Source organism: Bubalus kerabau, chromosome 3 (assembly GCF_029407905.1).
Source record: "Bubalus kerabau isolate K-KA32 ecotype Philippines breed swamp buffalo chromosome 3, PCC_UOA_SB_1v2, whole genome shotgun sequence".
In the NCBI taxonomy this organism is placed as follows: domain Eukaryota; kingdom Metazoa; phylum Chordata; class Mammalia; order Artiodactyla; family Bovidae; genus Bubalus; species Bubalus kerabau.
Window position 1 is genome coordinate 30,090,631 of NC_073626.1, and position 14,419 is coordinate 30,105,049.

At 36.1% G+C, this 14,419-nt stretch overlaps 1 protein-coding gene across 2 annotated transcripts in view; it reads left to right on the forward strand.

Annotated features, from left to right (window-relative positions):
- MMUT (methylmalonyl-CoA mutase) overlaps positions 1-14,419 on the forward strand; it is a 41,585-nt gene that overhangs the window by 2,354 nt on the left and 24,812 nt on the right. For both annotated transcript variants that reach the window (XR_008711513.1, XM_055571240.1), the window contains exons 2-6: positions 4,867-5,291; positions 6,117-6,484; positions 9,511-9,668; positions 10,411-10,582; positions 12,606-12,854. Coding sequence is in view for 1 of the 2 variants with exons in the window: in XM_055571240.1 (XP_055427215.1) it covers positions 4,907-5,291; positions 6,117-6,484; positions 9,511-9,668; positions 10,411-10,582; positions 12,606-12,854 (1,332 nt within the window). In the remaining variant the exon portion in view is untranslated. The remainder of the gene's footprint in view (positions 1-4,866; positions 5,292-6,116; positions 6,485-9,510; positions 9,669-10,410; positions 10,583-12,605; positions 12,855-14,419) is intronic.

Consider the following 14,419-nt stretch of genomic DNA (forward strand, 5'->3'; position numbering starts at 1 on the left):
TCAAATCCCTTACAGTGGAAGTGACAAATAGATTCAAGGGATTAGATCTGATAGACCAAGAGTTGCCTGAAGGACTATGGCCAGAGGTTCGGAGGTTTGTGACATTGTACAGGAGACAGTGATCAAGACCATCCCCCAAAAAAAGAAATGCAAAAATGCAAAATGATTGTCTGAGGAGGGCTTACAAACAGCTATGAAAAGAAGAGAAGCTAAAGGCAAAGGAGAAAAGGAAAGATATACCCATTTGAATGCAGAGTTCCAAAGAATAGCAAGGAGAGATAAGAAAGCCTTCCTCAAGTGATCAATGCAAAGAAATAGAGGAAAACAATAGAATGGGAAAGACTAGAGATCTCTTCAAGAAAATTAGAGATACCAAGGAAACATTTCATGCAAAGATGGGCACAATAAAGCACAGAAATGGTAGGGACTTAACAGAAGCAGAAGATATTAAGAAGAGGTGGCAAGAAGAAGAACTACACAGAAGAACTACACAAAAAAGATCTTCTTGACCCAGATAACCACAATGGTGTGATCACTCACTTAGAGCCAGACATCCTGGAATGTGAAGTCAAGTGGGCCTTAGGAAGCATCACTATGAACAAAGCTAGTGGAGGTGATGGAATTCCAGTTGAGCTATTTAAAATCCTAAAAAATGATGCTACTACTGCACTCAATATGCCAGCAAATTTGGAAAACACAGTAGTGGCCACAGGACTGGAAAAGATCAGTTTTCATTCCAATCCCAAAGAAAGGCAATGCCAAAGAATGCTCAAACTACTGCACAGATCAGATCAGATCAGTCGCTCAGTTGTTGCACTCATCTCACACGCATGCAAAGTAATGCTCAAAATTCTCCAGGCCAGGCTTCAACAGTATGTGAACTGTGAACTTCCATATATTCAAGCTGGATTGAGAAAAGGCAGAGGAGCCAGGTATCAAATTGCCAACATCCACTGGATCATCGAAAAAGCAAGAGAGTTCCAGAAAAACATCTGCCTCTGCTTTATTGACTATGCCAAAGCCTTTAACTGTGTGGATCACAACAAACGGCGGAAAATTCTTCAAGAGATGGGAATACCAGACCACCTGACCTGCCTCCTGAGTAATCTATATGCAGGTCAGGAAGCAACAGTTAGAACTGGACATAGGACAACAGACTGGTTCCAAATCAGGAAAGGAGTACGTTGAGGCTGTATATTGTCACCCTGCTTATTTAACTTATATACAGAATACATCATGAGAAACACTGGGCTGGAAGAAGCACAAGCTGGAATCAAGATTGCTGGGAGAAATATCAATAACCTCAGATATGCAGATGATACCACCCTTAAGGCAGAAAGTGAAGAAGAACTAAAGAGCTTCTTGATGAAAGTGCAAGAGGAGAGTGAAAAAGTTGGCTTAAAACTCAACATTCAGAAAACTAAGATCACGGCATCCAGTCCCATCACTTCATGACAAATAGATGGGGCAACAGTGGAAACAGTGACAGACTTTATTTTTTTGGGCTCCAAAATCACTGCAGATGGTGACTTCAGCCATGAAATTAAGAGATGCTTGCTCCTTGGAAGAAAAGTTATGACCAACCTAGACAGCTTTTAAAAAGCAGAGACATTACTTTGCCAACAAAGGTCCGTCTAGTCAAAGCAGTGGTTTTTTCCAGTAGTCGTGTATGGATGTGAGAGTTGGACTATAAAGAAAGCTGAGCATCGAAAAATTGATGCTTTTGAACTGTGGTGTTGGAGAAGACTCTCAAAGAGTCCCTTGGACAGCAAGGAGGTCCAACCAGTCCATCCTAAGGGAAATCAGTCCTGAATATTCATTGGAAGGACTGATGCTGAATCTGAAATTTCAATACTTTGGCCACCTGTTGCGAAGAAGTGACTCATTTGAAGAGACCCTGATGCTGGGAAAGATTGAAGGCTGGAGGAGAAGGAGACGACAGAGGATGAGATTGGATGGCATCACTGACTCAATGGACATGAGTTTGAGTAAACTCTGGGAGTTGGTGATGGACAGGGAGTCCTGGAGAGCTGTAGTCCATGGGGTCGCAAAGAGTTGGACATGACTAAGCAACTGAACTGAACCTGCATTTTGTATGAAATGATTGTGATATTATCTTCTGCAACGTACTCTCAGGCAGTTTTCAGATTACTTTTTTTAAAATGTATTTTTTATTGAAGTATAGTTGAATTACAGTGTTATGTTAATTACTGTGTACTCTGCCTGTGTGCTCAGTCATATCCTACTATTTGGGATGCCATGGACTGTTGCCCACCAGGCTCCTCTGTCCATGGGATTTCCCAGACAAGAATACTGGAGTGGGTTCCATTTCCTCCAGGGATCAAACCCACATTTCTGTGTCTCCCACACTGGCAGGCAGATTTTTTACCACTAGAGTTACCCTGAGTGTTAATTACTGCTGTACAGTGAAGCCTCTCAGTTATACATACATGTACATTTTTTCATGTTCTTTTCATTATGGTTTATCACAGAATATTGAATATAGTCCCACGTGCTATACAGTAGGAGCTTGTTTTTTATCCATTCTATTAGATTACTTTTTATAACATTACTACCCTAGTAGTTCAGTTATAAATTATTTCTTCTCATCCACCTTTTAAGCTAGTACCTGTAGTTTATGGCTCAGAAGAAGATGGATGTCTAGGACCCCATGAATTTAACAGAATAAAAGGCATACGAGTTTAAAAAAATAGGAATTGTTTTTGTTGTATTTCTGTTTAGACTTTGTTCTATGCAATTTTTACCTAGGACACATTTTTTTATCTTTTAATGCTTCTTGAACCTATCTCCTTTTTAAAGACACTGTGCATAACATATTAAATTTTGACTTATGTATAATATGTTATATATAATATACTTATAGGTAAGTGCACATATCATATTTGTAAAATTTGATGAATTTCCACAAACTGAACACATGTGTGTAATAGGAATTTAGATCAAGACCATCACCCTAGAGCTCCTTTCTTTCTTCCTTTCTCAACTAGTCACCACACATAACCACTCTTCTGACTTCTGACATCAAAGATTAGTTTTGCCTAATTCCTAAACATATTTTTACAGCTACATAAAATTCTATAATTTTTAAATACTGAACTTATTTCTTCATTAATGATGTTTCTAAGTTTTCCTAACTATAAGTAAAACTACTAGGGAATGTGTATTTTGTCTAATAATTTTTCCAGGAGTAATGATCCTCAGTGGAATGGCATGATCATTTCAGAGATTGTGCATGTTACCAATTTGCTTTTTTAAATAGTTAATCTCAGTTAATACTCCCACCAATTGGATTCCTTTTTGTTTTATAATTCCCTAACAAATGTTGGGTATTCTTATTTTTGTTTAAAATTCACTAAATTGATAGATGAGAAATGGTATGGAAAATAGAATTTTGAATTCACTTTACTTGTCTTATGTATTGTAGGGAATCATGAATATATTAATAAAAATTTCCACTCAAAATCCTTTTAAATACTAGGCTCTACATGTTGAGACTGTATGACTCTGATAAGCATTAAATAGAACTTTCAGTTCTGCTTTTCTGTGTGGAATTTTGATAAGCTACTTTATTTCTGTATTTCTTTGGACTTTAATTTCTACATCTGTAAAATGATGAAATTGGACTTAGTTATGTAGTATAAGGCTCTGGGTAATTATCAGGAATATATAGCTCTGATATTAGATCAGTTTATGGAATAGAAGAGAATGTATATATATATGAAATTTTATATACATATATTTTGTATAAACAAAACATATAAAGAAATATATCTTATATGAAGATAAAAAGCAGTGTTCTAATCTATTGAAGTGTGGGAGATGATAGATTTATAAAGAGGGAAACAGAGCTCTGTGGTATGGCATACTGAAGAGGCCATTTAATCCAGCTTGTAGTTTCAGGGACAGGGTGTGAATGTATTAGTTAAATGCTTTGCTTTCCAGGATTAAATACTAGCTCTTCTGTGCCTGAGTTTCCTCATCTGTAAAATGGGGATAATATTAGTATAAATTCCTATTTCTTGGTGGTGTTTTGAGGATTAACATTGCTGCTCTACATAAAGTCCTTAAACAGTACCTGTCACATAGAAAGCCCTGCATACCAGAGGTTATGCCTTAGCCAAAGTAGTGCATTCTAGGTCAATGGAAGAGCAAGGGCAAGTCACGGAACTTTGACATATGCAGGGCACTGTAGGTAATCCAGAATTTCTAGAATACGAAATGTGTAGAGGTCAAAGGAGTGAAGTGAAGTCAGTCAGTCATGTCTGACTCTTTGCGACCCCATGGACTGTAGCCCACCATGCTCCTCCATCCATGGAATTTTCTAGGCAAGAGTACTGGAGTGGGTCAAAGGCAGAGGTAATTCTGAGAGATAAGCAGGGATCAGGGCATAGGGGGCTTAAATGTCTGTTTTATTCATCCCTTTTTTCTCCAGCATCCAGTAAAATGCCTGTCATAATATAGATGTTAAATAAAAACCTTCTGAGTGAAAAATTAATTAGGAGGCTATGCTGCATCCTCTACATGATGCATAGCCTTTGAAAAATCTTCAAAGAAGTGTGACATGATCATCTCTGCTTTGGTGTCAGTGTGCAGAATGGATGAGAGGGGCCTAAGACTGGTCAACACAACCACCTGAGAGGCTCTTTAGGAAGAGGACTAGACTAGAACAATGATAGTAGTTGTGGACACGAGGGACAAAAGTTATAAAATATTACGTGTAGGGAACAGAAAAGGAGAAGAGATGAAATCATACTTATATACTCTTTTCTCTCTTTTTCTTTCTCACCAGTAAGCTCCTGTTTTGCCAGTCTTGCAAATACATATGCACTGTGCTTCTTTTTCTAGGTCAGTTCTTGTTCTTGTTTGGCGTGTTCCATGTTCCATCATGTTGAGGGCTAAGACTCGGCTTTTTTTGCTTTCACCTCATCACCTGAGGCAGCTGAAAGGGTCATCAGGCTCCAGGCTTATCTGGCAACGACTTCTGCATCAGCAACAGCCCCTTCATCCAGAATGGGCTGCCCTGGCTAAAAAGCAGTTGAAAGGCAAAAACCCAGAAGAACTAATATGGCACACCCCAGAGGGGATCTCCATAAAGCCCTTATATTCCAGCCGGGATACCAAGGACTTCCCTGAAGAACTTCCAGGCATGAAGCCGTTCACGCGCGGACCGTATCCCACCATGTACACGTTCAGGCCCTGGACCATCCGCCAGTATGCTGGTTTCAGTACTGTGGAAGAGAGCAACAAGTTCTATAAGGACAATATCAAGGGTGAGATTTTAATGTGATTCATAATATTTATGGTCAAACATCTTGGCTTTTTGAAGGGAGGCTAGTTAATCTCTATAGAGCTAATAGTCACTTTATAATCTAGTAGTCAAGGCTATATTCTCAAAGAAAAAAATGAATGTTTTTCAATTTACATGGTCAAAAAAATAGATAACCCAGAATAAAGTGCTCAGTTCTTGAAAGAAAACAATACCTAAATGCACATTGTATAAAAGGAATTACGTGAAGTTATATGAAGAAAATTCTGAGACATTGCCTTTGCCTTTGAAAAGCTTTTAATTAAAACTGTCAGGATAGGAATGGGAGGGGAAAATGGCTTATGAGACGACCAAAGAAAGGAATAAACAAATAATGTGGTACAGATTTTAGTTTTTTGAGTGGTTTTTATAATTCTATTTCCCATTAAATTTCAATGGCCAAGACAAGCAAAAATAAATGAGCGTACAAGTCTAAATAATGTTAACTGTATATAAACAGCCATATCTTCCCATGAATCTTAAAAATATTTCTATCAAAAATTGTTAAGATAAAAAAATCCTCAGATAGACATGAGATCAATATGTTTTATTCCTTCTATTCTTTATTATAGTGAAGTCTGGAATTCACTTTGTGCATTTTTTTAGTACATGGGAAACAACAGACTCTTAGGAACTAAAGTCTCTTTATATAAGTTTGTTTTGAGCATAAAGATTGTTTATTATCAAAGTAGACTGTGATGAGATGAATCAGTACTTTCAGTAGTGTTAAAATCAGTTTACTTTGATGCCAGACTGTTTAATCCTACCTTATTTTTCTTTATATATTTAGCTGGTCAACAAGGATTATCAGTTGCCTTTGATCTGGCAACACATCGTGGCTATGATTCAGACAACCCTCGAGTTCGTGGTGATGTTGGAATGGCTGGAGTTGCTATTGACACTGTGGAAGACACCAAAATTCTTTTTGATGGAATTCCTTTAGAAAAAATGTCAGTTTCCATGACCATGAATGGAGCAGTTATTCCAGTTCTTGCAACTTTTATAGTAACTGGAGAAGAGCAAGGCGTACCTAAAGAGAAACTTACTGGTACAATCCAAAATGATATACTAAAGGAATTTATGGTCAGAAATACTTATATTTTTCCTCCAGAACCATCCATGAAAATTATTGCTGACATCTTCCAATATACAGCAAAGGTATCCTTTGTTATTATAGGTTTTACTATAGGTCTTAGAATGTAGGAATTTTTATAAAATGCCATAACTTAATTTGAATTTGGTAATTGAGTCTGAGTAGTAGTTATAGTGTAGTCAGGATGTGGGATTTGTGTTTGTATGTATATTGTTAATTTTTATGTTTTAGTCTTTAATGTACTAGTTTTATGGTCTGTCATTACCTATAGGAGTCTGAACAGTAGGCCTTTATTGTATTTTCTTTATTGTTAAAATTTTTATTCTCTGATAATTGTTAGAATCAGGGAGGGCTCATTATTTACACTTCTTTATTTCTCTCCAGATTTCAGAATCAATTGTGAATAGACACTGGTGTCAGATAGATGAGAATCAAAATAGCAACTTTGTTTCTGCAAGAAAACGGGATTAGAAGATATCACTTGTATCTTCAACCACAATAAGATCCCTAATATTTCACCCCTGAAGTAGGTTCATTTTCCCCAGAGTGGTAGGAAAAGAAGGTTCTTATAGTATTTCTATATTAGCAGCAAACCTTCAACAGGGAAACATAAAGCTTCTTCATTTCCTCTAAGTAATTCATTTATACTTTCCCCCATCATTCACACTTTACTTTTTGCTGACAATGCTCTTTTCTTATCTACCTTAAAATTAGACCATTATTTCACAGTAAAGGGCAAATCATTATGTCATCAAATCTTTTTTATTTAAATCTCTTTACCTCTTATAATTGCCATTCTCTCAGTACTCTTGCTAGTATTGCCTACTCTCCTCATTTGATATTTAGCCTTTACACTTTTCCATTTTATTTTTTTCCCATAGATTCCATCTGCCCATGTGAATTGTTTAGAATTATACATGCCTATCACCTTTTTCAATTTCACAGACATACATAGGAGGATTTAGTTGAGCAGTATATGAAAAACACACACACAAATAGCAGTATCTTTAAGTAAATGAAGATACTAAGAGAAGTTCTCTTTCATCTAAGAGAAGTTGGAAGGTAGGCTGCCAAGGTCTTGGTTACATGGAAGCTCCACAGCCATAAGGATTCCAGTCTCCTTTCATTTGGCTTTCTCTATTTTTAGTGTGCCAACTCATGATTAAGGAAGTAGGGAGGTGGACTTTGTTTGGGGAGAGGGACTCCACCCTCTAGTTAAAGGTGAACTTCCAGAAGGAAAAAACCAAACTTCTACTTACATCTCAGTGGACACACAGAGAGGAGATTGGAAATGTAGAACACATTGGCACTCTGAATGCATGGTTCATATACAAGAGGAGAGTGGAGAATGGTTCTTGGGGTAGATAGTAGCAATCTGCTATCATGGACTTGGACTTTAACCTTTTGAAAGACTCTAATGTCACCTGCAAGTTCAAAATTGTTTTATATAATTCTTCATGTAAGTGATAAATGTGCTAGTTTCAGATATTGATGAAATATGTTATATTGAAGTACTTTGTAAACTTTTATGTTATTCCTTTAAAAAAATTTACTTGTGGCAAAACTATCAGTCATTTCCAAATAAACCATTCAGTGGCTTTTAAGTCCATTCACTTTATTGTGTAACCATCACCATCATCCATCTCCAGGATTGTTTTCATCTTGCAAAAGTGAATCTCTGTGTCTGTTAAATACTTTCCATTCTCCCCTCCCTTTGGCCCCTGGCAAACACCATTCTACTTTCTGTTTGTACTTATAAGCGAAATCATAGAGTATTTATCTTTTTTTTGTCTGGCTTATTTCACTTAGCATAATGTCCTCCAGGTTCATCTACATTGTAGCTTGTGTCAGAGTTTGTTTCCTTTTTAAGACTGAATTATATTCCAGTATTCTAGTATTTCTGTTATTCTTAAAGAAATTCTGTTAAACTGCTCTCAGTAGGGAAGCACCTGTTTGTTTCCTTGCTGCTTTCTTTGTAACTCTAAATATACTCAAGTAGTCTGTCAAGGCCATGTAATTCAGTCCCCTTATTACTTTGTGATGAATGTTTTTTCAAGAGCTGTTGGTTATAAAAAGTATTTGCAAGTATAAAATACAGATAATCCATACCATACCAACAACTAACTTTTTTTGAATACTTTATATATAGGCATAATACTAAGTGGTTTTGGTGAGTCATTTCTTTTAATCCTACAACTCCATGAGAAAGGTAGAATTATGGTATCTATTTTATACTTTAGGAAGGCACAGGATAACAAGGTTGAGAAACTAGCTTACAGTCCTCTGGCTAGTTAAGTGATATGACTAGAATTTGAGTACTCTGACTTGAGTTCACATTCTGAACCCACTGTAATGAGTGTCTGTGATTTAGTATTTATTATTTATTTTTGATTAATTATTGGAAGGATAATAGTTTTTTTTTTTTTTGGTTCTGCAGGTTCTGTGTGATATGTACCCTATCTAACATGACATTTTAGGGGAATAGTGGATTAGAGATTGTGGTAGAAGGAACCTGTCTGAGATATCCTAAGCATTAAATGTCATAGTAAATCAAACTGAAATCTTTGAATTTTAAGTCACGCATTTTTCCTGTTTAGTTTTCATATACAGTACTAGCACCGGATCGTTTTCTTTTTTCCCCCCACTGTGTACTTATTCATGTTCAGATAAGATAATTATAACTAGTTAACAATAATTAAATTTATACATCTTCAGCACATATGCCCAAAGACTTGAGGTCTTAGGACCTCATATGAGGTCAGAGGCATCAATTTCTAATTAAAGATGTTATCATTCCCAAAGGTTACATTCCTAATCTCAACCAACTAATTCAATGTTTAACTTTTGGTGCTGATCAATGGTTGATGATTCCTTTTCACTAGGAAATAAAACAGGTACATGTAGTCCTTTGTGGTTCATTGGATGAGCCATTTAAATTGAAAAATGAATGTAACTAAACATTAAATAATTTCAGTTAATATTATATCTAAATTGAACATTATTTTCAAGTAGTATTGTCTCATAGAAAATAAATTTAATAGAACCTTTTTATATTTATATTTAAAGTTGTGTTTTTTATTATTTTATATAGCACATGCCAAAATTTAATTCAATTTCAATTAGTGGATACCATATGCAGGAAGCAGGGGCTGATGCCATTCTGGAACTGGCCTATACTATAGCAGATGGTTTGGAGTACTGCAGAACTGGACTCCAAGCTGGCTTGACCATTGATGAATTTGCACCAAGGTGAGTAAATTAAACTCAAATATTACCTCAACATTAAAAAGTTTATAGGACTATTTTATGAGTGTATAGCAAAATATATTGATAAAATGAATTTGTGTGTATAAATATACCAGATTCTTTTAGGGAATAAGCCAGTACTCTTTAAAATTATTAATAAAATTCAGAGTTAAGTTTGACCATGCTGCTGCTGCTGCTAAGTTGCTTCAGTCGTGTCCGACTCTGTGAGACCCCATAGACGGCAGCCCACCAGCCTTCCCCGTCCCTGGCATTCTCCAGGCAAGAACACTGGAGTGGGTTGCCATTTCCTTCTCCAATGCATGAAAGTGAAAAGTGAAAGTGAAGTCGCTCAGTCGTGTCCAACTCTAGCGACTCCATGGACTGCAGCCTACCAGGCTCCTCCGTCCATGGGATTTTCTAGGCAAAAGTACTGGAGTGGGGTGCCATACTTCTTTGTAAATTAGAGGAATTTTGTTCTCTGCTATTCTGAAGATAATTAACTGACACATTTTGAAAAATAATTTAAAAATGTAAATATAATTTTCAAGACAGATTTGTCTTTGTTCTTTTAAAAGACAAGTCCTCTATTATAGGTTTAAGGTTATTGAAGTATATATGCTTTGATTTTAATTCAAATTAAGTTATTTGAAATTAAAAATCTGAGCTTTTGTGTATGTCTGTGTGATGCATTTAGTTTTATTTTCCATTTTATAATCAGATTTTGGACTTAACATTACTATTTTAGGTTGTCTTTCTTCTGGGGAATTGGAATGAACTTTTATATGGAAATAGCAAAAATGAGAGCTGGGAGAAGACTCTGGGCTCACTTAATAGAGAAAATGTTTCAGCCTAAAAACTCTAAATCTCTTCTCCTAAGAGCACATTGTCAGACGTCAGGATGGTCACTTACTGAGCAAGTATGTATGAATTTTAAGAAGTCATTTATTTTCTTCTAAGCAACTTGGCCCAGGCAAGAAATGCATTTAAGAACTTTTCTGCTAATATTTGAAAAATCACAATTGTTCTGAAGTGAAAGTGAAGTCGCTCAGTTGTGTCCAACTCTTAGCGACCCCATGGACTGCAGCCTACCAGGGTCCTCTGTCCATGATTTTCCAGGCAAGAATACTGGAGTGGGGTGCCATTGCCTTCTCCATAAGACCCAGCACAGCTAGCTAAATAAATAAATAAAGTGCAGTAACTAAAAACTGGTCACAATTTGTTAAGTGTCTGACTAAAGTTGAGAAGGTGACAGACACCTCCCTGTGCAGACATCATGCTGCTGCTGCTGCTAAGTCGCTTCAGTCATGTCCGACGCTGTGCGACCCCATAGACGGCAGCCCACCAGGCTCCCCCGTCTCTGGGATTCTCCAGGCAAGAACACTGGAGTAGTTTGCTATTTCCTTCTCCAATGCATGAAAGTGAAAGTAAAGTCACTCAGTTGTGTCCAACTCTTCGTCACCCCATGGACTGCAGCCTACCAGGCTCCTCCGTTCATGGGATTTTCCAGGCAAGAGTGCTGGAGTGGTGTGCCATTGCCTTCTCTGAGTTTTTCTGAAGCATAATGCATATTTAATGTTTTATACAAATTATAATAAAATTTGCTCCCTCTAGTGGTTAACAATATAAAATCATTTAAATCTTAGCTTGCTTGTATGGCTGTGTGTTTTACTTTTTTAACAATAAAAAATAAGTGATGATGAGGAAGAAGTACAGTTATAATTTAATATCATCTTAAGTAATTTTAATGATTAAAATTATTAACACAAAACTTCCTCATTAAAGTTGGTGTTATACATACTTTTTATGTATGTGTTATATGTTTAAGTAAGCATCCATGCAAATAAACCACTTAAAAACTTTTGTCACTTGGATAATCTATTTTCATTTCACTTAATTAAAAAATTATATAGTGGTGATCTTTTTAACATGCATTTTCTTAATATATTGAATTATTTTGATATATCAAAAATAAGTTATAACTTTAAAGTTACATTGCTTTTATACATTTAAAAGCAAATAAAAACTAGAAGTATCCATATTACATATGACTTCAGGTACATATAAATGGAAAAATACAGATTTCAGTTTTGGAAGGAATTTCAGTAATCTTTTTTGCTTAATCCCCTCATTTTTACAGCTAAGTAAACTAAAGTTCTGGAGAAGGCAATGGCAACCCACTCCAGTACTCTTGCCTGGAAAATCCCATGGGCAGAGGAGCCTGGTAGGCTGCAGTCCATGGGGTCGCGAAGAGTCGGACACGACTGAGCGACTTCCCTTTCATTTTTCACTTTCATGCTTTGGAGAAGGAAATGGCAACCCACTCCAGTGTTCTTGCCTGGAGAATCCCAGGGACGGGGTAGCCTGGTGGGCTGCTGTCTATGTGGTCGCACAGAGTCGGACATGACTGAAGAGACTTAGCAGCAGTAGCAGCAAACTAAAGTTCAGAAAGGTCTAGTGACTTGCCAAGATCACAGTTAGGAACAGAATAAACTAGAAGTCATATTTCCTGTCTCATAGTCTATTCTTTATCTGTTTTATTAATAAATCATCACCAGTTTTGGCCACCTCATTAGAGTAGATACTTAAGGTAATTAGGAAATAGTGAATTATGAGATGATGGGTATTAATAATCTAAGTAGACAATGTATTGCATTCATGATGCTCGTATAGAAGATTATTTAGGCGATAAAAAATAAGCACAACAAATATTTAGTATTTCAAATGATTATAAGAGGCAGTGTTTTATTGCTTAAGCACAGACTAGGCACCTGGGCTCTTAATTCTAAGTCTAGTTTGTTTCCTAATTTGTTTGTTTGATATTCTGAAGACTAAGGCAGATTTTGGCAAAGAAAGTATGCATCAGGCACTCCTAATCGTATCATTATTTACAGCTGCAGTATATATCAATTGGCTTGTTTTGCCTTTTACTAAATGTTTTAGGATCCTTACAATAACATCATTCGTACCACAATAGAAGCAATGGCAGCGGTGTTTGGAGGTACTCAGTCTTTGCACACAAATTCTTTTGATGAAGCCCTGGGTTTGCCAACTGTGAAAAGTGCTCGAATTGCCAGGAACACACAAATCATTATTCAAGAAGAATCTGGGATTCCCAAAGTGGCTGATCCGTGGGGAGGTTCATATATGATGGAATCTCTCACAAATGATATTTATGATGCTGCCTTGAAGGTGAGTTTCTCCTCCTTGAAACTTTGCTTTCAAGATTTACAGATATATGAAGATTTATAGATTTTTGATTTATAAATGAGATCATTTATAGATTTGTATCAGAATTTATAAAGTGAGAGAAAAGGGGAATTTTAGATTTGACTTTATTTAGAACTGAAATTTATTTTAAAAATATTTTTATTTATATTATTCAAAGAGTTAAAAAAAACAACTAAGGTTAAAAGGCTATAATAAAATAAGCAATCCTTTGTCCTCCACTTGCTTGTTTTCATGCTTCCTTGAGTTAGCTACATTTTTTGTTTGTTTTTGTCTCCATATTTCAAAATTACACGTGTATACTGTTTGTCCTGACTCAGTCCGTTTTAGACCTTATCTATTGCTTTGCTAGTATGGTGGTGTGGTATTTTAGCTGGATCTTGCCCCTTCTTTCCCATCATACCATAATACTCATGTATTATAATTATATCTCAGTGTAAAACCTTCCTGAAGCCCTCTAAATTCTCGTTTGATTTAGACTGGTTTCTCTCTGGACCGTTACTATCCTTGGACTTCCCTCTGTCGTTACTCTGGGAATTCTTTTCACCTCTGCTATGTTGAATCTGTATCCTGAATCCTGTCTCTTTGTTGATTATCCCTTGTTGTTCTGAAGCACATCTTATGAGAACCTCCTAAAAATGGTGCATAGGAAATGAATTATTTGAAACTTTGGACGCTTGAAAATGTCTTTATTCTACTTTCATATTTGATAGTCTGGGTTTGGAATTTTTCATTTGAGAGTTTGTAAGCAAATATGTAAGTTTTCACCTACTTTTTATTCCAGCTTCCAGTATTTCTGCTCAGAAATCTGATGTCATTCTCACCCAGGCTCTTTCCTTCTGAAAGCTTTAGGATCTCTTCTTTATTTTTGTATTGATTTATCTTTGGTGTGTGTATTTTTCCCTACATTGTCCTTGACCTTTGGTGGACATTTTTTCACCTGGCCGCTTTTTCATGTTTTCATGGCTCTGGGAAATTGTCATGTATTATTTCTTTGGTAATTGCTTTCCTGTCATTTTTCTGTGATTTCTCTTTTTTAGAACTTTAGATCATGTTCTGACATTCTTATAATGCATCTTTGAGGGTTTTTTTCCTGTTTTTTTTTGAAGAGTCCTCAGCTTTATCTTTCTACTTAAATACTTTAAAATTCACATATGTTTTTAGTTTCTAAGAGGTCACTTTTATATCCTGTTTTTTCTGCTTGCATGTCATACTATTTGTTTCATTAATACAGAATCTCTTCTTCCTTTTCTGAGGATAATTATATCTTTTGGAGTCTTATAGATCCTGTGTTGTCACTGTTTCTTCAGTGCACCGTTTTGTTTGAGTTTTATTCAGAATGCAGGGATGTTTCATACACATCTTATCCTTGCCTCTTCCGGTACTTGATGTTTCATAGTCCATTGCTTCTCTAGTCTAGTAAGTTTTGGTTTTCCTGACAGAAAGGGAAAAGGTAGTTACGAACTCTCAAGTAGTTTCCATCTTTTTAGCTTCCTAAAAGATTCTCGGCTTCTGTTGAATCTAATATA